The sequence below is a fragment of the Phoxinus phoxinus genome, assembly GCF_949152265.1.
Source record: "Phoxinus phoxinus genome assembly, chromosome: 6".
Taxonomy (NCBI): Eukaryota; Metazoa; Chordata; class Actinopteri; order Cypriniformes; family Leuciscidae; genus Phoxinus; species Phoxinus phoxinus.
The window spans coordinates 6,548,153-6,573,179 of NC_136881.1; the positions used below are offsets into that span (position 1 = coordinate 6,548,153).

The following is a 25,027-nucleotide window of genomic DNA, read 5'->3' on the forward strand; positions in this document are numbered from 1 at the left end:
CGAAAGGTATAACAGAGATCATTTTAGTCGGGTAGGCAACGAGGTAGCAATATAATTTGGAGTGTTTAATATGAAGAAGAGCCCTACAGTTGTATATCCGATGGTGGCTCCATGGGTTTGAATGGCCTAATATTGACTGGTATTTGTTTGGAGTCAGTCCTTGTTAGTTTAAGGTCTTTTAACTCAAAAAGCCGCCAAGATGTGTTATAAGAAGTCCTTCAGTCAGATAAGAGGTGGGAGGACAGGTAAATAAATCACTGAAAATGATAGGAAAACACCAGACAGGATTGTGTGAGGTATGCCAAGAAGAGGAATCAGTGGAGCACATAATTATAAGATGTAGGAGGTCTGAGAAACAGAGTAATAATAAAGAATAATTTGAGGGAATTAGGGGTGCCGGAATTTACATTAAAAGGATTGTTGAGCATGGGTGACAGAGCACAGGTTAGGATATTGTTAACTTTCTTAAGGGAAACAGGTTTGTTTAATAGGTTATGAGGATAAGCAGGGATATGGGAATTATAATTTTTTTTTATGTGGAAACTATTGTAAGCCTATTGTCTGATCCGCACTCTGAAGCAGAAGGTGGCGGTAATGCACCAAAAAGCTGATTGCCAACCGCAGTAAAAAACGAAGAAGAAGAAGAAGAAAAAGCTTATTTGCTTGGTGTTTACTTTTTCTAAAGCCAGTTTTCTGAGTAAGTGTTCTCAACTCTAAGACATTTTATTTTCTCTTCTCTGTTTTATTTTTTTTGTGGACTTTCTCCTCTGGGGGTTTTGGATTAAGTTCTTTGGAAACTTTGGACTATTTTTCTGGAAAGTCCCGTTGGACTGTTTTTTGTTGTTGTTGTTTTTATTTTTTTTTAGGTTTGTAGGGAGGTGGGGTCCATTTTAATGAAGTTCCCAAACGTAAGTTAGGGAGAAGCAAGCCCATCTATCACCCACCCACCCCGAATCCCTCGCCTTCGCCGCTTTATACCCCCCAGCCTGGCGGGCGGGTCTGTGACCAGCGCCGAAAGGCTGCAGGACCGGATGGCTGCTTGCCTGTGCTGGGTCACCTCCATCCCCCACTCCCTTCCCCTGTTGCAAGTCTTGTGGGTTCATGTACTGATTATGTGCTAATGTTGCTGAGGTATTTTTTTCCTGTTCCCAGACTGTACTCCTCACAGGAGCATAGTCTGGGAGTTGCCTTTTTTTTTTTCCTCACCTATCCTTATGTTACGCTGTATTATTTTCCTCAATGCTCTGTCTTCCTGTCTTGTCTACCCCATTGTCATATTGTATGTATGTTTGTGTATGGACAGGTTGATGGCTAATTTCACTGGTACTTGTGACTAGCGACAATAAAGGCTACTACTACTACTACTAATCCTTTAATCAACAGCCAGAGTATGTATAGCTGCTCACCTCTCTTCAGTCTCAGCTGTTCCAGCATCCCTATCTCCACCTTCCCAACTCCACCATCTTAGGCACCTTGCCCTATGTAATCCTATCTCATATTTAGTCACTGTGGGGGTATATCAGAGCTCGAGTTGAAGCTGCTTCATCAAGATCCTCATCAGTGGACAGCAAGCCAAATAAGTTTAACCTAATGTCTGAAAGATTATATTGGCAAACAAACTTGTATTTTGAATTTTACTTATTTTTCTCCTGTTAATGTTAGCTAGGGGGTTGCTTATTTTGCTGTACTTTAGTTTTCTTTTAGTTTAGGTAGTTTGGTTAATGAGGAGTTAGAATTTAGGAGGTTAGATATTTTGGTTATTTTTGTGAAATCATTCTGGGGCTGGAGACTTGGCGGTTTCTTGCTGTTGCAAACTCATTCACCACCATCTATTTTGCTCATGTGTTTCTCGACCAATCAGAAAACCGTAATACTTGATATTCTTGACAATTCTAAGATTCCACTTATGAGGAAACAGTTCTAACGACCTTATCATTCTTCAGAATGACAAAGGTCCCACGTGCACAAAGTGAGTTCCGTGTAATGGAGACGGTGGGATTTTAAATATAAAAAACAACCAAACCGGTGATGGTCATCAGCATCTTTATGGCAGATTCTTCCAAAACCTTGTTCTGTTCCCTAGCAAGTTTTTTAAAGGTACTGTAATTGATCAATCCTGATATAACCATTGCTGTCGATACAATACAGAACCCCACTGAATGTTTTTGTTGTTTTGTCCGTTGCAGAGAGAGGACAACTATCTGAGACACATTCATTTCAGTTGATTATGGAATTTTGTGGTGCCATGAAGTTTCATTTTTACCGCGTTGAAACAAGTTCTGTTGTCTCACCGATACTCTGATAAGATACCATGAAATTAATTTTTCAACATTTGTTGAAATACAAGTTCTTCTGCTAGCTCACAGATACTCTGATATAAGACACTACAATGTATTGCTTAAGACTTAAGTAGTACAATAAGCTTTTTCAGCAGATCTTGGACTAGTGAGTGCATTCATGTTGCAATAAGAGGCACTTCAGGGGCTACAAATAGCTTCACAAACAGCTGATAAAGGCCCAGTGCACAAAGTGAGATATCAGTCTAAGAGGCAAACTGAGGAAGCCAGGGAAAAGCAGAAAGCAGGAGATGAAGTGATGGTAAAATGAGCAAAGTTTATTTAATAATCTTTGTTGTGTCTGTTGTAATGCTCAGTAAAACTTTGTCTGATCAGCACAAATTCAACAAGTGTTATTATACATGCAGTAGCTCTCTACTTTACAACATTGTCCTGTGATGTTAAAACTCTTGAAATGGAGACCTTATCTTATATCTTTCATTTGCAATGACAACACAGCACCCAACATAAAACTAAACAGTAATGGAATTGCTTTTTTTAAAATAAAATATTATAATATAAACTAACTAATCAATGAATGAATCAAATGTAATGAGTATATACATGGTTTTAATGATTATCATAAGTGATTTTATGATAAAATAGAATTATAAATTGATTAAATGATTAAAGTTTAATTCAAATTAATTCAAAAATTGAATTAACGATTAAATTTTGTTACATTAAAACCGTTGCAATCGATTATAAATAGTGAATTCTAAAAGGTAACCAAAAGTTAACCTGCGTGCTTTCATCAGACGTTTCTGGCGGCTCTATAAGCTCTCCCGCTTTTGACAAATGTTAAGGTTTACATAATCTTTTTCTTGCAGCAACTGCAACATGTTCCTTTTCAGCTCCAAAGCTGCTTCATAGATTAGCAGATAGCGAATCACCATTGAGATCTGGTCAGCTAGATGCTTACTTGTAATCTGGTAAAATAGATAAAACAGCATCTCAGATTACAGTTTGAGTTATCCGATATCAAAGAAAGCTTTAGTTGGCACACTTACTGTGTAGTAGGACTGAAGGTGAAACCTCATCTCAGATAAGGGGGCATGATTGTCTGTGCTAAAGCCTTTGATCATTAGTTTAGGGTTTTCATCCATTTCCAGTTTATACTTTCATTCTTTCAGGCTCTGGCTTTAAAACTTTAGAATTATTTACAAGAATTGATAAAACAAAACAAAACATCTTTAAATCTGATGATTGAAAGACATCACTGAAAATGTATCACAGAAAATGAATGATTTGTTTTTGTGAAATGTAAAAGCATAAAAAAAATGTATAATTAATTTCAAACTGTCCACTTGATAGTTCAAGAAAGCCAACTGAAAGTAGTTCGATATGGACACTTTGAGTATTGACAGACTTATTGGCATTAAAAAAAACTAGCCTACTTTAGCTATTTTCAGAAGATTAGGTAATCTATTAAAGCTGCCTGTGCCAGTTGGATAAACATCCTTGTAACCACATCTATGAAAACATAAACACACTGTTACAGTTTTTCTTAATTGCAAAAAAAAAACAAAAAAAAAACACAAAACCTTAAACACAAAACAAAATCTTCAAACTACATTCAGAGAACCCTTTGACTTCTGGCAAAATCAAACAAGGCTGCTTCACTGTAGCCAAGCGTTATTCTTCATTGTCTTCTCACACAAATCGGGATGATAGCGAAGGTGGAATGCAGGTTGGTTGTGTTGCCTTTGTATTTTATTTTTACTATAGTAAAATTACATAGTCTTTAGTGAGATTTTTTGTTTCACCACTACAAAATCCAAAGTGGGCCCAAACTTCGGATTTAAAAGACGCCGGTGCATCTTTGACTTGTTGTTGGTCTGCCATTACGCTTGCATTTCTTTGTTGAAATTACTGTTGTGAATTACAATTTCCAATCATCTAACCATCAGCAATATGGGAAGCGCCACCACAAGAAGCCGCTGTGGTAAGCCAAAGTTGGAAACCGCCAGTGTGTTTATATGAATTTAGATATTTTTTATGCCTAAAAAAACATTGCTACTTGGTGCCAGAGTATCGATAACGTCTTGCGGCCAGAAATATTGTGATAAATCGTCATATCGATTTTTTTTTGTCCCACCCCTAGATAGGAATAAAAAGCAGTGATGCCTTTAGAAATTAGGCTTGCCTAAGTTAAAGATGAAGGCTATTCCAAGCGAGTTTCGGTCCAGGAGTATAGCGAAAGCGCAATCGACACAATTTTTAAGTTTAACTCTAGAGACAGTGAGTAGGACGAGAGATGGAAGCCTGAGAAACGCCATTATACAGCAAATTATCAAGCCAAAGTTTGTCAAACGTTAAGCTGCAGTCAAATAGGATACCAACAATTTCTGCCACACTTCGTGCTTATTATATGGGGCAAGACAGCATGATTCAATGATAAAAACTTAAACAGTTATGTCAATGTAATATTGACATAACTAATCAAACACACCTGATTCAACTCATCAGCTCATTAACCCATGTGATAATGAGCTGATGAGTTGAATCAGGTGTGTTTGATTAGGGAGACAAAGAAAAAGTGCAGTGTTGGGGGTCCTTCAGGACAGGGTTGAGAAACACTGCTCTAGCGTGTCCTAGGTCTTCCTCAGGGTCTCCTCCCGGTGGGACGTGCCCAGAACAGCTCCCCGGGAAGGCGTCCAGGAGGCATCCGGAACAGATGCCCGAGCCACCTTAGCTGGCCCCTCTAGATGTGGAGGGCTCTACTCTGAGCTCCTCCCGAGTGACCAAGCTCCTCACCCTATCTCTGAGGGAGCGCCCAGCCACCCTGTGCAGAAAGCTAATTTCAGCCGCCTGTTTCCGGGATCATATCTTGACTGGTAAATCGAGAGCTTCGCCTTACAGCTCAGCTCCTTCTTCACTATGACAGACCGGTACAGCGACCGCATTACTTCAGAAGCTGCACTGATCTGCAGAGGTGTGGACTCGAGTCATGTGACTTGGACTCGAGTCAGACTCGAGTCATGAATTTGATGACTTCAGACTCGACTCGACAAAATGTACAAAGACTTGCAACTCGAATTGGACTTTAACATCAATGACTCGTGACTTCACTTGGACTTGCGCCTTTTGACTCGAGAAGACTTGCTACAGAAAACTGGGGAAAAAAAGTTCACACGGCCGCGCCGCTCTCTGTTTATCTGCATCTGTGAAAAAAAAGTGCACCACCTGAATGCATGCAGAGAGCGCGCGCGCTGCCTGCACGACATCCAATCACTGTAGTCCCACGTTGTTTTGAAAGACAACCGATTAAGCGCAACAAGCAACAACGCGCCAGTTGGCAAAAGGAACAAATAAGTCATCGTAAAAACAAATGATTTAGATCAGTGGACAGGGCGCATATGAACGAGCAGAGACGGAGGAGCCCCGGTCGCGCGCGCGCGCTCGCTCACTGTCTTCAGACAACACGAGCGCTGTATGCTCTCTCCCTCGCGCATATCAATATACGATAGTAAAAGGTAGGAAGACCGATTGTGTTTTATAGATCAGTAGTTTGCTCAAAGAGTGTTTGATTAGTTAGCAAGTAGCCTACATGTTCAGGAAAGCAATAATACAAATAGTAGGTTAATGTAACGGTAAACGGACTCTGCACGAAGCTCTTTTGAAGCTGTCAAATGGTGTTGCTATTGGACACTTAATTGTGATTATTGCTGCTCTGAGGTTTCTTATAGGCTACTGTTAAATCGTTGTTGTTGTTCTTGAAGAAGCATTTACTCTTGCCTCGGAGAAAACAACACGGGAATAGCGACAATTGTGCATATAAATTACTACATATGGCTTGTATTACAGCCTGTCGGCAATTTCTACATCCTTTTGTGAACGTCGTTTTACACTTGTATGCTGCACAGCGGGTCATCTTAAAAGTGCTGTCGGAGCTACCAATCTCTGTATATAACGGCCGTCGGTGCCCTCTGCTGGTAGGGAATTGTAAGATGGCCGCTCGAACACTTCCGGTGGCTTCACTGCCTGGTGGCAGTTTAGAACGTCATGAGCTATCCAGTCATTAGTGACCGTAACTTACTAGCTGCTGCATATTTACTGTATCAACGAGATGAGGCAGCAGTAGACCTGCAAATACAAGCATTTTTTGTGAATTTTTTTACTGTATTTGATTAATGTCATTGTATAAAAAGAGGTTTAAATAAATACAAATCTTACAGACATACATGATTTGTATACATTTTATTTCTGTGCTAAGAGGACTTGAAATGACTCGAAACTAAAATGGTAGGACTTTGGACTCGACTTGAGACTTGTTGGCTTTGACTTTTGACTCGACTCGGGACTTGCCTCATCTTTGACTCGACTTGACTCGGGACTCGAGGGCAAAGACTTGAGACTTACTTGTGACTTGCATAACAATGACTTTGTCCCACCTCTGCTGATCTGTCTGTCAATCTCCGGTTCCATCCTTCCCTCACTCGTGAACAAGACCCCAAGATACTTGAACTCCTCCACTTGAGACAGGAACTCTCCACCAACCTTAAGCGGGCAAGCCACCCTTTTCCGACTGAGAACCATGGCCTCGGACTTGGAGGTGCTGATTCTCATCCGAGCCGCTTCACACTCTGCTGCAAACCGTCCCAGTGCATGTTGAAGGTCCTGGTCTGATAAGGCAAACATGACAACATTATCCGCAAAAAGCAGAGACGAAATCATGTGGTCCCCAAACAGGACACTCTCCAGCCCCTGGCTGCGCCTAAAATTCTGTCCATAAAAATTATGAACAGAACCAGTGACAAAGGGCAGCCCTGCTGGAGTCCAACATGCACCGGGGACAAGTCTGACATACTGCCGGCAATGCAAACCAAGCTCCTGCTCTGGTCATACAGGGACCGGACAGTCCTTAGTAGAGGGCCCCGGACCCCATACTCCGAGAGCACCCTCCACAGGACGCCGCAAGGGACACAGTCGAATGCCTTCTCCAAATCCACAAAGCACATGTGGATTGGTTGGGCAAACTCCCATGAACCCTCCAGCACCCTGAAGAGGGTATAGAGCTGGTCCAGTGTTCCACGGCCGGGACGAAAATCACACTGTTCCTCCTGAATCCAAGGTTCCACTATCGGCCGAATTCTCCTCTCCAGTACCTTGGCCTAGACTTTCCCAGGGAGGCTGAGGAGTGTGATCACCCTGTAGTTGCCCCCATGCCAGTCCAGAGGCACTGTCCCCCAACACAGCCCCACAACATCCAGAGACTTGAGGTACTCAGGGCAGATCTCATCCACCCCCAGTGCCTTGCAACCGAGGAACTACCTCTGTGACTTCAACTTGGGGGATGGATGAGTCCACCTCCGAGCCCTAAGCCTCTGCTTCCTCAATGCAAGACGTGTCGGTGGGATTGAGGAGATCCTCTAAGTATTCCTACCACCGTCCGACGATATCCCCAGTTGAGGTCAACAGCTGCCCACCTCCACTGTAAACAGTGTTGGTAGGGCACTGCTTCCCTCTCCTAAGGCGCCGAATGATTTGCCTGAATCTCTTCAAAGCCAACCACTAGTGCTTCTCCATGGCCTCACCTAACTCCACCCAGGCCCAAATTTTTTGTCAACTACCCGGGCTGCAGTCCGCTTGGCCTGCCGGTCCCCGTCAGCTGCCTCAGGAGTCCCACAAGCCTGTCAGGGCTGATAGGACTCCTTCTTGTCAAGGACTCCTTCTTGTCCTGTCCATTATGGACAAACTGTGACTTCTTCAGCTTGACGCCATCCCTTACTTCCGTTGTCCACCACCCAGGTTCAGGGATTGCCGCCTCGACAGGCTCTGGAGACCTTACGGCCACAGCTCCAAGCGGCCACGTCGACAATGGAGGTTGAAAACATGGTCCACTCGGACTCAATATTTCCAGACTCCCTCAGGATCCGGTCGAAGCTCCGCTGGAGGTAGGAGTTGAAGATCTCTCTGACAGGGGACTCGGCCAAATGTTCCCAACAGACCCTGACAGTAAATTTGGGTCTGCCAGCTTCCTCCCCCATCATCGGATCCAACTCACCACCAGGTGGTGATCAGTTGACAGCTCTGCCCCTCTCTTCACCCGAGTATCCAAGACATACGGCCGGAGGTCGGATGAAAACAAAGCTGATCATCGATCTCCAGTCTAGGGTGTCCTGGTGCCACGTGCACTGATGGACACCCTTATGCTTGAACATTGTGTTCATTATGGACAAACTGTGACTAGCACAGAAGTCCAATAACAGAACACTGCTCAGATTCAGAACAGGGGGGCCGTTCCTCCCAATCCAGGTATCACTATTGCCACCCACGTGGGCGTTTAAGTCCCCCCAGTAGAACGACGGAGTCCCCAGTAGGAGCACTTTCCAGCACCCCTCCCAGAGACTCCAAGAGGGCCGGGTACTCTGCACTGCCGTTCGGCCCGTTGGCACACACGACCCGAAAGCACAAGGAAGCGACCCTCTCGTTCACCGGGGTGAACTCCAACACATGGCGGCTGAGCTGGGGGGCTATAAGCAAACCCACACCAGCCCGCCAACTCTCACCATGGGCAACTCCAGAGTGGTAGAGAGTCCAGTCTCTCTCAAGGAGTGTGGTTCCAGAGCCCAAGCTGTGCATGGAGGTGAGCCCGACTATCTCTAGTCAGTACCTCTCTACCTCTTGCACAAGCTCAGGTTCCTTCCCCGTCAGCGAGGTGATGTTCCTCCGGCTGCACCATTCCAGGCGACGTCTCTGCCCTTTATTTATCTTTCTTCATAAGGGGTTATGAACCACTCTTAGTCTGACCTGTTTGTCTTGGGAGACCCTGCCAGGGGCATATAGCACCGGACAACATAGCTCCTAGGATCATTCGGATTCTCAAACCCCTCCAACACGATAAGGTGAAAGTTCAAGGAGGGGAATTCAGAAAAACTCTTTTATCAGCCCCATATGCACAGGGAGGAACCAAGGGATGAACCAATGGAAGAGAAGAAAGCAGGAGACAAAGTAATGGTACAATTTATTTTAAAAAGGTTTATTTAATAATCTTCGTTGTGTCGTTTTCAATGTTCAACAAAGCTTTGTCTGATCAGCACAAATTCAACAAGTGTTATTATGCCACAATCAGTAGCAATGGAAAATCTCTGCTACACAACATTGTCCTGTGATGTTAAAAACCTTGAAATAGAGACATTCTCTTATCTCTAACTCACAAAGACAACACAGCACACAACATAAGACTAAACAGTAATGAATTTTTTATTATTATTTATCAATCAATGAATGAATCAATGTAATGAGTACATAAATGGTATAAATGATTATGTAGAATAATAAAATGATACATGAATGAATACATATTAAAGAAAATTTAACACCACACAAATATATGACTGCTCACTTGCAGATTGCTACAGGTTGCTACAATAAATCCTTAGATCCTTAACTTTTCTTCAATAAGGGCTCATATAATATAATATAAAATGATCAATGATGAATTAGTGTAATGAGTAAAAGTTTGTTTTTAATGATTATAAGACTAAATGGAATAACAAATTGATTAAATGATTATGAATAATAAAGGAAATAAAACAACACAAATGTATTGTTGGTTGCTACAAAGAATGTTTAGATCCTTCACATGTTTCCTAACAAAAAGCTCAACTGCAATTTCCAAAATAAAAACAACAAAAAACATCAAGCAAGTTACATGTTTTCCATGATGGAAATATTTCAAGCTATAACCTCTTGATAATTTTATTATTATTTTAATTATTATTATTTAAAACTGTTGGAACCAGCTATTTGAAGTGAATTCTAATAGGTAGCCAAGAGGCTGCGTGCTTTCATCAGGCGTTTCTGGCGACTCAGTAAGCTCTCCCGCTTTTGGCCAATGTCAAAGTCTTCTTTAAGCAGGTTGTCCACACCATCCCTATCATGCAGCAACTGCAACATGTTCCTTCGTAGCTCCAAAGCTGCTTCCTGGAGCAACATGTAGCGGATCACCTTTGGGATCTGGTCAGCCGACTCTTACTTACAATCTGGTAAAGTATATAAGACAGCATCTCAGATACACATTACAATTTTAGCTTCCGCTGATGGCACAGAAAGCTTTAGTTGGCACACTTACTGAGAAGTAGGACTGAAGGTGAATCCACATCTCTCGCAAGCTGAGCATGGCTGCCTGTGCTAAAGCCTTCACTGCTGCAATTAAACAATAAGTATTATCTCTGTAAACACTGCTGGGTCATCTGACCAATCAACGCAGATTAGCGTCGCGCAAAGGAGGGGTTTGAAAAATGAGTCGTTGAACGATTCATTTGGGAGTCGGTGAGCAAATCAGGTAAAAATAAATGCATATTATACGACAACAAAAGTGTTTTTTGTCATTGCATGCATGTAAAACTGTTGTTGGGGACTCCCAAAACAACATTAGGAACATTTTAAATGTCATAATAGGTGCCCTTTAATAAATAATAATATTTATGTATAAAAAATCCTAAAGTAAATAAATGAATATCATTACATTACTTTTATAACTAAAATGTTTGGACATTTAACACTTAATGTAACACGTAGCCTTCTTGCATTAAAGATGATTGTGAATACATTTATAAACTAAGCAGGCTAGCTACAGACATTAATGGTAACATAGTTACAAATTATAGTTCAAACATGGTTCATAACAGGATTTTGTAGGAATTGTGCAGGCACTAAAGAGAGTGCCTATTAAAAGTAATTTGAGCCAATGGAATGAGAGGCTACTCACTGCAGAGCCATGGGTGGATTGGAAGTCCAACTCCCCACTCTGATTTGGGCCTATAATGTGTGGAGCTAGAATATCAACCCACACCCTAACGGTTCGGGTGTGGGTTGATATTGTCCACACATTTATTAGGGCCTAACCCTACCCATAACTCTATCCCTCCACCAATTAGACGACCAGAGAAGTGGAGCTGGGCGTAATTTGACAGTGCAGTGAGCACCACTTGAATGGGATTGTCGGGGTCCTAATGTAGACCCGATTTAAACGAGGGCCTGATTTGTCACTAAGTAAACATGCACACACTCATCGCCGGAGCTCCAATGGCGCCATCTTGTGCACATAGGCTATAGGACTGATCTATATAAATTATGTTATTTATGCAGATCGTTGCGCCTAGCCAATCAAGATGCCACTTAAGGAGCTACCAAAGATGAACATGACCAATGTCCATTGTATATGCAGATGATATCTAAAAGTAGTGATGGGCGCTTTTAAAACACTCTACCTGAAGCTTCGAAACCTTTGCTAAACAATAAACATTTGTTTCGAACCTACGGAGCCGTAATGCTTCCCGTTCAAACTGCTTTCTATTATGTAGCAAGTGGTTCAATTATGTGACTACACCACCCCGGATTAACGGGGAAAACCAACCCAAATAAAGCACACAAGTACGTTCTGTTAGCGGGTAACAGTTTAGGACTCAAGGACCAGATGTTTGAAAGAAGACCCGGTGTCAGAATTATAATAAATTGAAGAAAACGTTTACAGAAGGATTGTTTGCAGTTTCATCAGCAGAAGTCAGCTTTAAGACTCACACAGGAGTTAAAAAGATCACAGCAGTTATACCCTTCACCAAGGTCTAAGCTACGTCGTTGCTTCAGGTTGAATGATTCTCATTGGCTACGAAAAAGATAAACTTAGTCATTTTCCACACATATACAGATAGACTGAAGCATATCTCCATCGATTATGCAGCTGAAACACAGGACCCTGCAAGTTAGGCACGTCGTGACCTTCCAGGTCGCAGATTTGGGTTGCCGGGCGCCAGCCTGCCCAGAACAACAACTCAGTCAATCTCCAATAATGGCAGTAGTTCCTTAACCTGTAACTAAGAAGTGCTGACACAAACCGTGACACAGCTTTTCCAAGGTTGGATTTGGCCAGGCTCTAATAAACAGGAGAGTCCTCTTAAAACATCAAGATAATGCATTCTCTCAAGGAGAACTACACTTTATAGTCTAACTGGAAAGTTAGGCTTTAACAAAGAAATGGTCTATTGGTACTATTGCTTTCAATGACCCCTATATGTTTTAACACATTGAAGACCTTTCTCAAACACAAAACAAGTCCATATTTTATGTGCCACACCATTAGGGTTGCCAACCGTTCCGTATAATACAGAATCGTCCCGTATTTAAGGCATCAATTAAGCGTCCCGTATGAAAGCCATATATACGGAACGCAGTTTGTCCCGTATTTTCAGGCAGGCATACGCTCTGAATTGATGATACAGTAATAATATCTGTTGGTGTAGCTATATACTGTATTGAAAATGGGTAAAATTAAACAACTGGAACATTATATCATTAGGATTGAACCAAATAAGCCCTTTAAAAAAGATTACAAAAGAAAAGATTATTAAAAATGAAGATATAGAAGGATATTAAGATATCTTTATTACTTTTAAAGTTACAGGCACACAAACTTTGGAAAAATACTATTTATGGCATTCAGTAATGTATAATTGTGTTGATAGAAACAAAAAAGATACATTTCTAGTTTCAACATTATTTGTTCTTCAGAAAATGTGTGACCATTGAAAATGTGTACTAATTTACTCATGGAGCCACATTAACATCCCTATATATTGGGACTTAACATTAACCATATTCGGCCTTAAGAAACCAAAATTGTCTTTGTCAAGAATTAGAATCTAAAAGGATATTAAGATATATTTAATATGAGTTGCAGGCATGCAAACTTTGGGCAAAAAACAAAAGTAGGCCAAGTGCTTTTTCCCATTTTTTAAATGTCACCGTTGGTATAGCTAATAAAACAAAGATGACTAAAGTCAACCGATTTAACTAGACCTAACAATCTCTGTGTAAAAGTAAAATAATGATGCAGTTCTAAAGTCATTTTAACCCCCCTGTAATCTGACTCCAAATCTCAGGTAAAATTTTTAATTTTGACCCAAACTGTAAATTACTCAGTAAATATACATCCATCACATGTAGCCTAATATTTTGGCTTTCTTCTTCATTTACATTTGTATTCCTTCAGAATATATATTTGTAACAAAAATAAGCATTTGAGCCAGGAAAGTTTCTTTAATTTGGTTGATTTTTCCATGAAATTACCCAAAAACCTTTTATACATCTTTTGTACACATATTTAACTGCAGATTCTGAAATGATATGCATTGTGAGGTACAGTACAAATATTTTGAGTGTCCCTTATTTTCCTATAAAGATCCACGATTGTCCCTTATTTTCCTTTCCATAAGTTGGCAACCCTACACACCATGTGGCGCACCGATGGAAGCCCTAAAGGCACACCATACTAAAACAAGAGGCTAACTTAAGTCAAACCAAACTTCCCACAACGCCCCAAGCAGCTGAGAGTAAGCAGCACCCCACATGCACACGGATTTTCAGTAACCCAACGTCACACTCAACAAATAAAAATCGCCAAATGTCACTAGATAACACTAGGCTCAAACAGCTAAACTACAATGCTAAAAACAACACGTAGTCCGTAGCAACGACGCAAAGGGGCGGACTTTCGACCATGATGCTGAAAAACAAGTTTATATAGGCTACTCCAATGGGCGATAGCGAAAGCTTATTGGCCACATAGATATACATAGTAAAGCCGTGATTTCTAATAGGTAACCAGGAGGCTGCGTGCTTTCATCAAACGTTTCTGGCGACTCAGTAAGGCTTCCCGCTTTTGGCCAATGTCAAAGTCTTCTTTAAGCAGGTTGTCCACACCATCCCTATCATGCAGCAACTGCAACATGTTCCTCTGCAGCTCCAAAGCTGCTTCCTGGAGCAGCAGATAGCGGATCACCATTGGGATCTGGTCGGCTAGACGCTTGCTTGCAATCTGGTAAGGTGTATAAGACAGCATATCAGATATACAGTACAGTTTGAGCTTCCTCTGATGGCACATAAAGCTTTAGTTGGCACACTTACCGTGTAGTAGGACTCAAGGTGCAACCTCATTTCTTGCAAGCTGGCATGATTGCCTGTGGTAACGTCTACAACCTCATAAGCCTTTATATGGGTTTTCATCTCTTCCATTTGATCCTTTGCATGCTGCAGGCTCTGGCTGTATGAGCCATCTTGACTGTAAACAATGAGCTCCATCTTGAATTGGGTCCTCAGCATGGATTCTGCATTGGATTCTTTCTCCTGCTTGATGCCTTCGATCTTAGTCTAAGAAAGTATATAAAAGATTTACTGAAAAATGAAGCAAGAACACAATTTCTTTCCATTTGTATTGTGATTCAGAGGCATAATTGAACACTGAAAAGTAAAGTGACTTGTAATTATGTGCAATTTATTAGCATCATCAACATAATTAAAAGAAAAGCCTGAAAATGACTTAAACGCTTGAAAAAAAGTACCTTTGCTATTTTCAGAAGATTAGGGAAGCCAAGAAAGCTGCACTGGGCCAGCTGGATGAACCTCTTTCTAACCACATCTATGTTAACACAAACACACTGTAAATACAATTGCATGACCAAGAGCCAGAGCACAAAGTGAGGCCCACAAGAAAATGGTCAATGCAGTATATACCCAAGATGATAATGATCAATGTGCAAGTGTCCACATACTTTGGTCATGTAGTGCATTATAAGAGTACCAAGTAGAACAGTACAGTCAGATTGTTATTATATTAGATAATAATTAGATATTAAGTAAATACATATGCATGTTTTTATTTATACAGCTCTATATACCTATGCACAAAAATCTGTCTTCTGCTCCAGATGAATACCACTTTATTATTATTTGATTTATTAGTTGTATTTAAATGTTCTTTCTATTCGTGTCAATTATAAATGTATGTACCCAAAGCTCCTGAAAGACCACAACAAATTCCTTGTGTGTTTAAACACACTTCTGATTCTGAATAACTTTACACGTACTGTAGCAACAACCTGAACACGACTAACTGCATAAATGGATTTGAAATAGAAAACAACACTAACCAGAGACAGTCTTCAGTGTCTTTAAAGCAGGTTCCTCCAAAAGCTTGATCTGTTCCCTGACAAGCCCCTCAAAAGTCTTGTAATTGATGAATCCTGGAAGCTCTCTTCCCCGATATTTGGCTTCATAATTATCAACTTCTTTCTCAATCTTCTTTTTGACTGCAAATAGTTTTTGGACATGGTGAAAAAAAAAAACAATTTAGATGCACAACTCAGTTACGAGTTCTGCTTCTAAAAGTGCTTTTTCATTGAAGCAACTTAGATTCATTTAGAAATGTAGGCTATAATTGACTGCAACTCTGGTAAAAGAGGATGCATCATATGTGAAAATGATAAAGCATTTTAAGTAAAATAATAACATAGCACACTGGCCAGTACAATCAGGAGATACCAAGTATATGCTTCACTCACAGGAATGTCCTGAACGATCCAAGAAGCCATTCCATTTAGCAAATTCTTCCCGAAGTTCTGGAAAAATCAGTAGATCTGAAGCACACTTTATTTCCTCCCCAGTGGTCAGGTTGAACATATCATGAGTGAAAGCTGTAACTTTCTAAATACAGGGGTGAGATGTGAAAGATTTCAGTGACTCTGAGATATCAGTATGACCCTTTACTAAATATTCATACTTTGATTAAGTAGATTTTAAGGCTGTACTCACATCAATGAGAAAGCTCAGTCTCTCTGCGGGGTCTGATGGGGGTCCGTTGCCATATGCCTCCAGTTCCTTCTGTGTTTCTGCAAGCTTTGTCTCAATTTGCTCTTCTAAACGAGGCAGGGATTTCTACACAGCAAGTATGAAAATAAGCCGTTTATTATATAAGTCTAAAAATCCTGTAGTTCTCTTATGTTAAAATGATTCATTATTTCACCTGAATGTGATGAACCAATTCAATTGTTAGTTTCTCAGCCAACTTAGGAATAGTAGCAAAACCTTCTTCGTAGAGTTTGCTGAGGAAAAATGAATGACACATGCATCATGTGAACTATAACAGCACAGATTTACTAAAATCTCAAATAACGGGTCTTGGGTGCGTTTCCCGAAAGCATCGTTAGCCAACTATGGTCGCAAGTTCCGTCGTTATCAGCATAGTTCAACGATTTGGTGTTTCCCGAAACCATCGTTCCAACGAACGTTCGCAAACAGCATCGCAAACTTGTTTGGTTGGAACTACAGCTCTCGAGCTGTGGTTAGAAGTAGTTTCTAGTTTACATGAGATGTAGACTGAATAAATCCTTATCTTTAGCAAAATAAGCAAGCTGACATTCAGTACAACCCGTGTTATTTATTTAGAATACATACAAATGTAATTTACGTCTTTTAGTTTGTCAAGAGATTTAAAGCACCGTTTTTGTGCTAACGTGCTCTACTATGTAAGAACAAGCCAAATATTGAGTATGGTAATAAAGCAAAATAACTGAGAAATGGTCTTCAGATGCCATGTCTGTAACTTATATGACAAAAGCATTAATTCGATCTCAAACAGATTAATTAAAATAAGTTATTAGTCCACCACGTGCGAGACGTCATAAACCAACGTGGTTGAACGATACTTTGCGACATACAGTTTCGGGAAACACTCGTGACGAGCTAGTTGATTTCTCCAACGATGCATCGTACTATGGTAGTTAAGCAGCGAGCTATATAGTTGTACGGGAAACGCACCCCTGTTTGCATGGTCTTGCAGCACGTGAAGGTTCTCAGTAAAAACAATGCTGTTTGATATATGTATTTAATGGTATTGTGTGTGATGTATGTATTTGATGTTATAATTTATATGTATTTACATATAACATTTATTTACAAATTGTACATAGGCATATGCTCCCATCTTCAGAAGGGTTTTGATATCTGTAGAATAAATGTTTTACACTAAACCATTCGTTCAGCTCAACTCTCAACGGATAATGCAATGAGACTATTTACCCACCTGAAATGAGGATGGTCTTTGAAGAAGGCATTCTCTGTTGCTGTGGCCTCATTAAGAGTGACCTGATCTATAATCTCTTTTTGTCCCCTGCACCTTACAATCATGTAGCCTTTAGCAAGGTGAATGACCTCATTGTGCACAATGTCTACCACTGTCCCTTCAGTGCCCTTATCCACCAGATCCGGCTTTGTTAAGATGCCTGTTGTGTAGTAAAAATATAATCAGAATATGCATGGTAACCTATGGTTTTACTGATGTATAGCACATGCAATGAGTAATGCACACCTAAAGTCCTTTCGCCCTCAGGGTCCTCCCCCTGAGCCATCTGCAATGCTTCTGTGGTCGCGATGTCAACATTGCATGGCACCACAACCAGGTTGATTGTTTCTTGCTTTGTAACAAACTTCTTGATCAGTCTCTTAATCTAGAATAAAGGCATTTGATTAACGATCCTCTGTCTTACAATGGTCTTTCCAACCAAATGTATTTTGAAAAAATATAGTACAAAGTTTACCTGATCTCCAATGTTCTCAGGTTGACCCTTGACAGCCACTCGTGCAATCCCAGGGAGGTCAATGAGCGTGAGGTCAGGAACATTGGGAGAATGGATCTGCAGACTGATGAGTTCATCACTAATACCAACACCTGCACCAGCCATCTCATCCTGGGCTACACACATAGAGGTACGACTTTAAGAAATGTATTTATAATCTTTTGGAAAACCTCAATGTGCATTCTAGGCATTTTCTACCTTCACGGATCTTTTTCTCCACTTCTGCTGGGTCTTCAATGTCTTCCTCGTAGTTCTGGTAACTGATCCTCCCATGCCATTTGTCCTCGCCTTTAGTTCTTATCATCTTGATCTCAAGAGGGCATCGTGTAACAATTCCTAATAAAACATGAAAGGGTGAATGCCAGGCATAGTTTTACCATCCCTTTATTAACCATGGTTTTATTATAGTGAATGTGGTTTTATTATAGTGAATGTGTAGTAACCATGTTTTTTGGGGGGGTTTTTGGCTAATTGATTACCATTTGTATTTACCACCAGTTTTACCACAAATACCATGGTTAAACTATACAACATAAGTGAAAGAGATAATTATATTGCACAAATCCTTCACACAATTTAGAAAAACAAAAATGTGCACGAACTATAGGCCTGTATTTATAATATTATGAATGAAATGTGCGTTATTTGGAAGAAAGTCGAGGTGGTGTGACTGACTAGCCCACTAATTCCATTAGAGTATTGCTCTATGCAGGGGTCACCAAACTTTTTTCATTTGAGAGCTACTTTTTAAAAATAAAAGTGGCCGAGAGCTGTAATTAAATTAAATCTATTAAATAATGTCTCATAACTCTCATATTAACAACTATCCAAACTGTTTTAGACCTAAACTAGTTTTTGTAGACCTAAACTAGTTTTTGTAGGCCTATGTCACCCTTAAATGTCAGAGAAAAGAACAGAATCAGATATTTTTTTTAATAGAAAATTGTACTTTGCATATTATACTGTAAAAACACATAATTATAGTTGATTTTAGTTGATCATAACTAGAGATGAAATGGCATGAACATTTCATTTCATGATTATAGTGACAAAAAATATCACGGTTAGCAGGATCCTGTTCAGAAATCAATTTAACAAGTTTTATGTCGAAAACTAGCAAATAACAAATAAAATTAGCATCAATATGCACTTTTGTTTACATAAACATAATAATAATAATTAAAAAGGAAATATGGCGTCTGTCGTTGCTATGCAACCATGCACTGCGCTCTCCACTACGACAAAGAAGTTTTTAGCTAATGGATTTCCACCACCGAAAGACTTATTTACGGAGAATAGTGTTTGGGTGCACCCCCATCCTTTATGTTGACTGAGATTTCAATGTTGTTACTGCGGTGCGTTTGCGGCATTCTGGAAAGTTAAGATTTTTTTTCATCTCGCTGCGCCTGGAATGAATGAGCGCGCCGCTTCAATTAAGAGCGCGCTTGCCGCCTGCAGCTGCAGGGGGCGCCAATCTGCCAATTCCCCACACAGTGAAATTATAGATAATAGAAAACCCTTTTTTTTTTTTTTTTTTTTTTTTTTTTTGCTGCCCTGTTCGCCCATGCCAAAAACCGCTACTGGTATACAATCACTGTGCCATGGTACATCCACAGTTTCTTTTAAAGTCCGTAGTTTATTACGTAAAAGTAATACAATTGTGTAGGCTATTAATTTTAAGTGTTGTCCTTACCACTACCCCTGGGTAACGCTACTCCTGACAGCGCCTCCAGAACAGAACTCTTTCCTGAGCTTTGGTCTCCAATGACGGCGATGGCAGGTAACGCCAGGTCCTTCTCGACTCCCAAAGACCGTAAGTTGTCGATAGTGTCGATGCAAGGGCGGATTTTTTCCTCATATTGCTGACTGAACGTCCAACTCATTTTATCCATCTTTAAACGACGTCAAAAGTAATACAATCAAAAAGATTTTTGATATGTCAGCACTCCTCGAATGGATTGTCTCAGAGTGATGCTGCTCTTTACCGGTAAAGTGAAGCCTAGAGCGTTTATGTAATGCGTTGGTAAGTTTCATTTCCTGGGTATCACAATAGTTTCGTTTCGCCCCTTAAAGTACGCGTACATACCAGGCTATCCTGTTTCTATTAAAATCCATATGCTTCCCTGTTCCCTGTTTCTTTAAGCCTGTTTACGGGCAGAAGTGCATAACTCTACCCAACCGAATGAATTAGCATAAATGCAAGCAATACAGTGATGCATGTAAGGTACAAGTAATGAATAAATTATTTACTTAACCTTTTTACGTTTTATTGCGTTGTATGTTTTTCAAACTCTGTGCCTTTATAATAATATATAATTAGCAGTAAAGTTTGCATATTTTACATACACATGAATCCATCCATTTCCACATAGGCTTAAGGCCATTCAGCATTTTATTTGACTGCGATTATAAACTCAGTAGCCTAATCTAAATTACAGTTCTCTAGCCTATCCTTTCCTATAGGGATCTATAATAATCTAATAATCCTATAATAATCTTCTCATTATTATCAATTAAAGTTATAGGATACCCATGTGTTATTTTCAAAATTGTTGATATTGAAATATAATTATAATAATTAAATTAATTGATAAATAAAATAATTTTTATTTTATTGTGAATTTTCGGTGGAAGTTTCTGTTTTCTGTTGAAGTTTCTGTTTTCTGTTGAAGTTTCAGTTGAAATCAAAATATACCACCTCAGAAATAATATATGAAATACCCTGTAGAGGGGGGTGTTCATCCATAATCTCAATACAGAGATGATTAGGTGAACAGAGCATCACTGTCTGCTAGCAGGTCTTCTGACCATGAGAATTAAAGCACCCACAATAAGTCATCTCAAAAGTTTAAACCCTTACATGCTGTAGTCTATGTATGTATCATGACTTATAAATTGTAACATACCTATCATTTATACCACCGCAAGCCCTAACAGCTGACATTAATTCATATTTTGCTCTTGGCAAGTGCATTTTTTTCATTGAACACATGGGTCATCACATTTCTAACACTGTAAACTGGTGTAAAATGACAGGAATTCTTCTGTCAACATAATGTATTCTGCATAATTTCAAATTTGACATTTTTGTAAATTGTTACTGAAAAAGTACAGCAGTTGTTTACTGTTTGTTTACCAAAACTGCTTCAAAGAATGGTTTGAATTCATGTTGTGCTTTCTTTTGGACTATTCTACTTCTCAAAACCAACAAGGTGCAAGTTCAAAGTAATGCACAAGCTTTGCTCAATGCCTTGGAGGACTGTTAGTATCACTGGCTGTTTGACCAGTGTTTATTGACCAGAGCACATTTTCAGGGACATTGAAAGATGTTGTAAATATTGTTATAAATGAGCTTTTAAAATATTTATTCTTTGTCAGATATTTCCCATTACATCTAGAGTGTTGAAGAAGCATTATTGTGACCCCGTTTGATCGTGTGATTTTATACATTAGCTGGTTCTCCAAGCCCACCCAAGCCTCATTGCATGTGGTGCATCAGCTGGATGTGTCTTAAAGTCCGGCAGCTGAAACAAGCCATCCTGAAGGTTGTGTTTGGGTGGGAATGGAAACTGAGCCCCAGTTTTAGAGTCAGCCAACTAGTTTAAAAGGATGTAGTCAAAGATATCTGTCAGGATATGTTGAGATTATTTATTCGACATTATCTGTTGAATACAGCTAACTGTGACATGTCTCACGTTATACTGATTAGTCATTTGCAGCAATGAGTGATTAAATATATTTTTAATCATGACGTTGACCATGGCAACATATTTGTGCCAATAAGGCCCTGTCCCAAATACGCATGTACAACCAGATGGACTGCTGAAGTTTACAGTGCTTGCCGCAAATTTAACCTCTTGTTTAATGTGATACAAGACTCTCATCTGTGTCTTTTTCACCCTGTCATGGTTTATTCAGAAAATATGACTCCAAAAGCTACAATTCCTTCAACTTTCTGTATTATTTTTATTGATTTTTAATGGATTAATATTGGTTCCTAACACCTCTCTTAGCTGTTAGATTATTCATCCATGGCAATTCATATTTAGAATTTTCAACAAAGCTTTTTTCAAATTTCATTCACAGCATACTTTATTCAGTATTTTTACACTCCCATTGAAACTCGTAAACTTGAAAAAACTGCTAAATTAAATTTTAGATTCAGACCACCATTTATAAATGCTGTGCTTTAATTATAATTTGTGTCCTCACTTTCACAGAAATGGAATAATCAATAAACATATCAGGAGTTTGATTATTATGCCTGGATGTTTTCTGGCAATGATAAACAAGATGTCACTCAAATGTTAAAGGGGTCATGACATGAGAAACCAAATTTGCCTTGATCTTTTGGTATATAAGAGGTCTTTGTACCATTAAAACGTCCTGCAAGTTTCATAGCTTAAGACGTCCTCCCCATTATAAACGAATCATTTATTTAATCAAGCTCTAAATACAGCTCGTTCTGGATCCATGGTAAGAAGTGACGTCACGGTACGAAGTGACGTACCAGCGTTTGCATATGACCGCCTCCAGAACAAGACAACTACGCTTTAAGCGCAATACAACTACGCTCATTTCGTATCGTTGTCGCGCCGCGCGCCTCACAAGTGTTCAGTCGACGGACAGCGAGTGGGTCTGTGTACAGGGAAATTACGATGCCGCAGATGTGCTGTTCCTGGCTGTGGACAAACAACATCTTTGAATACGCTGCCCAAAGATCCAGTCGTCAGGGAAAAATGGATGCACTTTATTTTTTGCGGACGTCTCAGTCACGGCAGTGTTAATTTAAGCGTTTGTTCTATACATTTTAAGGATGACTGTTTTGAGGAAAAAATCCCAATATGATGCTTGGCTTTGCCAGAAAACTGTTGCTCAAAGATAAGTCCGTGCCGACTATTCTGGGCTCAACAACGACGACGCAAACTTACTTTTTATCATGGCTAATATAAACACATTTGTATAAGAGAATCTTGAAAATATGTCACCTTTCTAGTAGGCCTACATGTGATAGAAAATTAAAAATGTTGCCTTTATCAATGCTGCATCTTCAAAGATGGCCTGTGCATGCATTTTTGTCCGTAGTACACCCTATCATTTCATTGGAATTAGTTAAATAATGTTAAACTGTTAGCAAATTAAGCTATAGGATAATTATGCAACAATAATCCGTTTTCAAGTGTCTCAATTTTTTTATTAATTCAAAATAGTTTCACTTTCCATGTGGACACGGGCTGATCCAGTCTTCGTTGTCCGCAATCCGCAAATGTTCTGGCTGGGGGCGTTAGAAATTGATGCATAGGCACTGACGTTAGCCAATCATAACACTGGGCGTTAACACTGAACTCTTAAAGGGGAAACACCCCCAAAACAGAAGGATGAGAAACAGGGTGGGAAAAGGTCATAAATCACTACATTTTAAAAGTTTTTTGTAAAAAAAACTATAGTAATACTATAATTGCACCTAAGGGAACATAATAATAAAATAAAAAAAACATGTCATGACCCCTTTAAAGGGATAGTTCACCAACCCAGAATGAAAATTCTGTCAACATTTACTCTTATGACATTTCTATCCTCCTAACCTGTTTGACTCTCTTTCTTCTGTGGAGCACAAAAGATGATATATTGAAGAATGTTGGTAACCAAACAGTTTTGGTTCCCATTTACTCCCATTTTGGGTTTTTTATACATACATTGGAAATCAATGGGAACCTAAAATGTTTGGTAACCAACACTCTTCAAAATATATTGTTTGGTGTTCAACAGAAGACAGAAATTCATTCAGGTTTGCAACAGGTGAGTAAATGATGAAATAATATATATATATATACTAAACACATGACTCTTTTGAGGTTTTGATTTTGAACAGGATTTTTTTTTATGTGTAAAAGGTTGTAACACCACATTTTTTTGTGCACAGATGTTCTTAAGCAGACTGGACCCCATGTGTTTGAGGAACCTGCAATGTCCAGTCTGTTATTACTTGAATCCTTTCCCATGCAAATGAAACATATACACACACACACACACACATATGCATCTTCCCCTCATTGAGCCATGCTTCCTTCCTTTTTCCAGATGCTTTTGTATGAGAGCCACCCAGTTATTTAAAAAGTCCATTAGGCCCTTGTTTAGAAAGCCTGAGATCAAAAATAACAAGAAACAGGCGCTTGGAATATGCCAGCGTCACATGCTGTGTGCTCAAGAGCATTTGCACAAAATTTGAAATAAATAAATAAAGTAAAATAACACAAATTAAAACCTACTCACAAAGACATTTCCAACGTCTAGTTCAAAGTTATTATCTAAAAAGGTCAAATTCACTTTGACAATAGAAAGAAGACTAGTCTAAGCATATGGCCCTCCTCAAGGGACATTTTTGTCGTCAAGGATGTCAGTTTAATCAGAGCTGAATTTGACAAACACCAGGAGTGCTGTTTTCCTTTCTTTTACCACAACCCAAAATAAATACAAAATGACATTATTTTTATAACCTTTGTCACTGACAAAAACATATTTAAGAAAATGCATCAATTTTGTCTCTCTTGTGTGCGTATGAAAGTTGGCTTTTAAAAACAACAGGCTGCGTATGTTTTTATTTCCATTTTTGTTTTTTTAAGTCGAATCTTCTTGATGTTAGAACTAACAAAACAATGTTAGTGTTATTGCATCCTTTCCCACAATCACTGTAGAGTTCAAGTCACCTTTATTTATATAGCGCTTTATACAATAGAGCTTGTTTTAAAGCAGCTTTGCAGCGATAACAGGAAAATGATGCATTTCGGCTGTTGTTCAGCTTAAGTCAGTTCAGTGTTGATTCAGTTCCGTTGTAAAGATCATCAATTATTAAATTAGTTAATTTCATCTATAAAGCAGTTCTACGAATAAATGATTTCATCGTCCAGCTCAGTTCAGTTCTCATATAACCAGTACATTGTTGCATATCTCATCCCGCATGTACTTCTTTACACTGTTGTCGCCCACCACTGAGTGAAGGTCCCTCAGTTGCCTGGGATCATAGATGCTGGCAGGCTGAAAATGGGAAGCATGACATAGTCCAAGAAGCATGAAACCGTCTCACCCACGCGCTCCTGCCTGATGTAGCCCACGGAGACATGTTCTCCTTCATACTGAGACTTGAAGCAATACCTCTAAGCTCAAACGTCTTCCTCTATTTGTGCATTCGTTTGGTCACTTTGTCAAAACCGTCTGAGTGAGATCACCACTTGTGTACTCCTGAACAGGCTGTAATTTTTCATGTCTTTTATGCTT

The 25,027-nt window shown here is 39.5% G+C and overlaps 1 protein-coding gene across 1 annotated transcript; it reads right to left on the reverse strand.

The window, feature by feature from the left end:
• Window positions 1–11,775: 11,775 nt before the first annotated feature.
• On the reverse strand, window positions 11,776–19,797 carry LOC307000836 (interferon-induced GTP-binding protein MxA). Its single transcript, XM_079616746.1, has 12 exons — window positions 19,446–19,797; window positions 17,951–18,088; window positions 17,714–17,868; window positions 17,485–17,623; window positions 17,200–17,398; window positions 16,141–16,219; window positions 15,930–16,052; window positions 15,680–15,821; window positions 15,269–15,427; window positions 14,681–14,757; window positions 14,247–14,489; window positions 11,776–14,157 (listed from the first exon to the last, which is right to left on the reverse strand). The coding sequence occupies exons 1-12, from the start codon at window positions 19,642–19,644 to the stop codon at window positions 13,933–13,935; spliced, it is 1,878 nt and encodes a 625-aa protein (XP_079472872.1). The 5' UTR covers window positions 19,645–19,797; the 3' UTR covers window positions 11,776–13,932.
• Window positions 19,798–25,027: the final 5,230 nt, after the last annotated feature.

Excerpts from the sequence above, each read along its gene's own strand:
- LOC307000836 (XM_079616746.1), bottom strand. The coding sequence starts at position 19,644 with ATGGATAAAATGAGTTGGACGTTCAGTCAGCAATATGAGGAAAAAATC. Across the intron at positions 18,089-19,445 it reads AGCGTTACCCAGGGGTAGTG|GAATTGTTACACGATGCCCT; the intron begins GTAAGGACAACA and ends ATGTTTTATTAG. Across the intron at positions 15,428-15,679 it reads GGATCGTTCAGGACATTCCT|TCAAAAAGAAGATTGAGAAA; the intron begins GTGAGTGAAGCA and ends AACTATTTGCAG.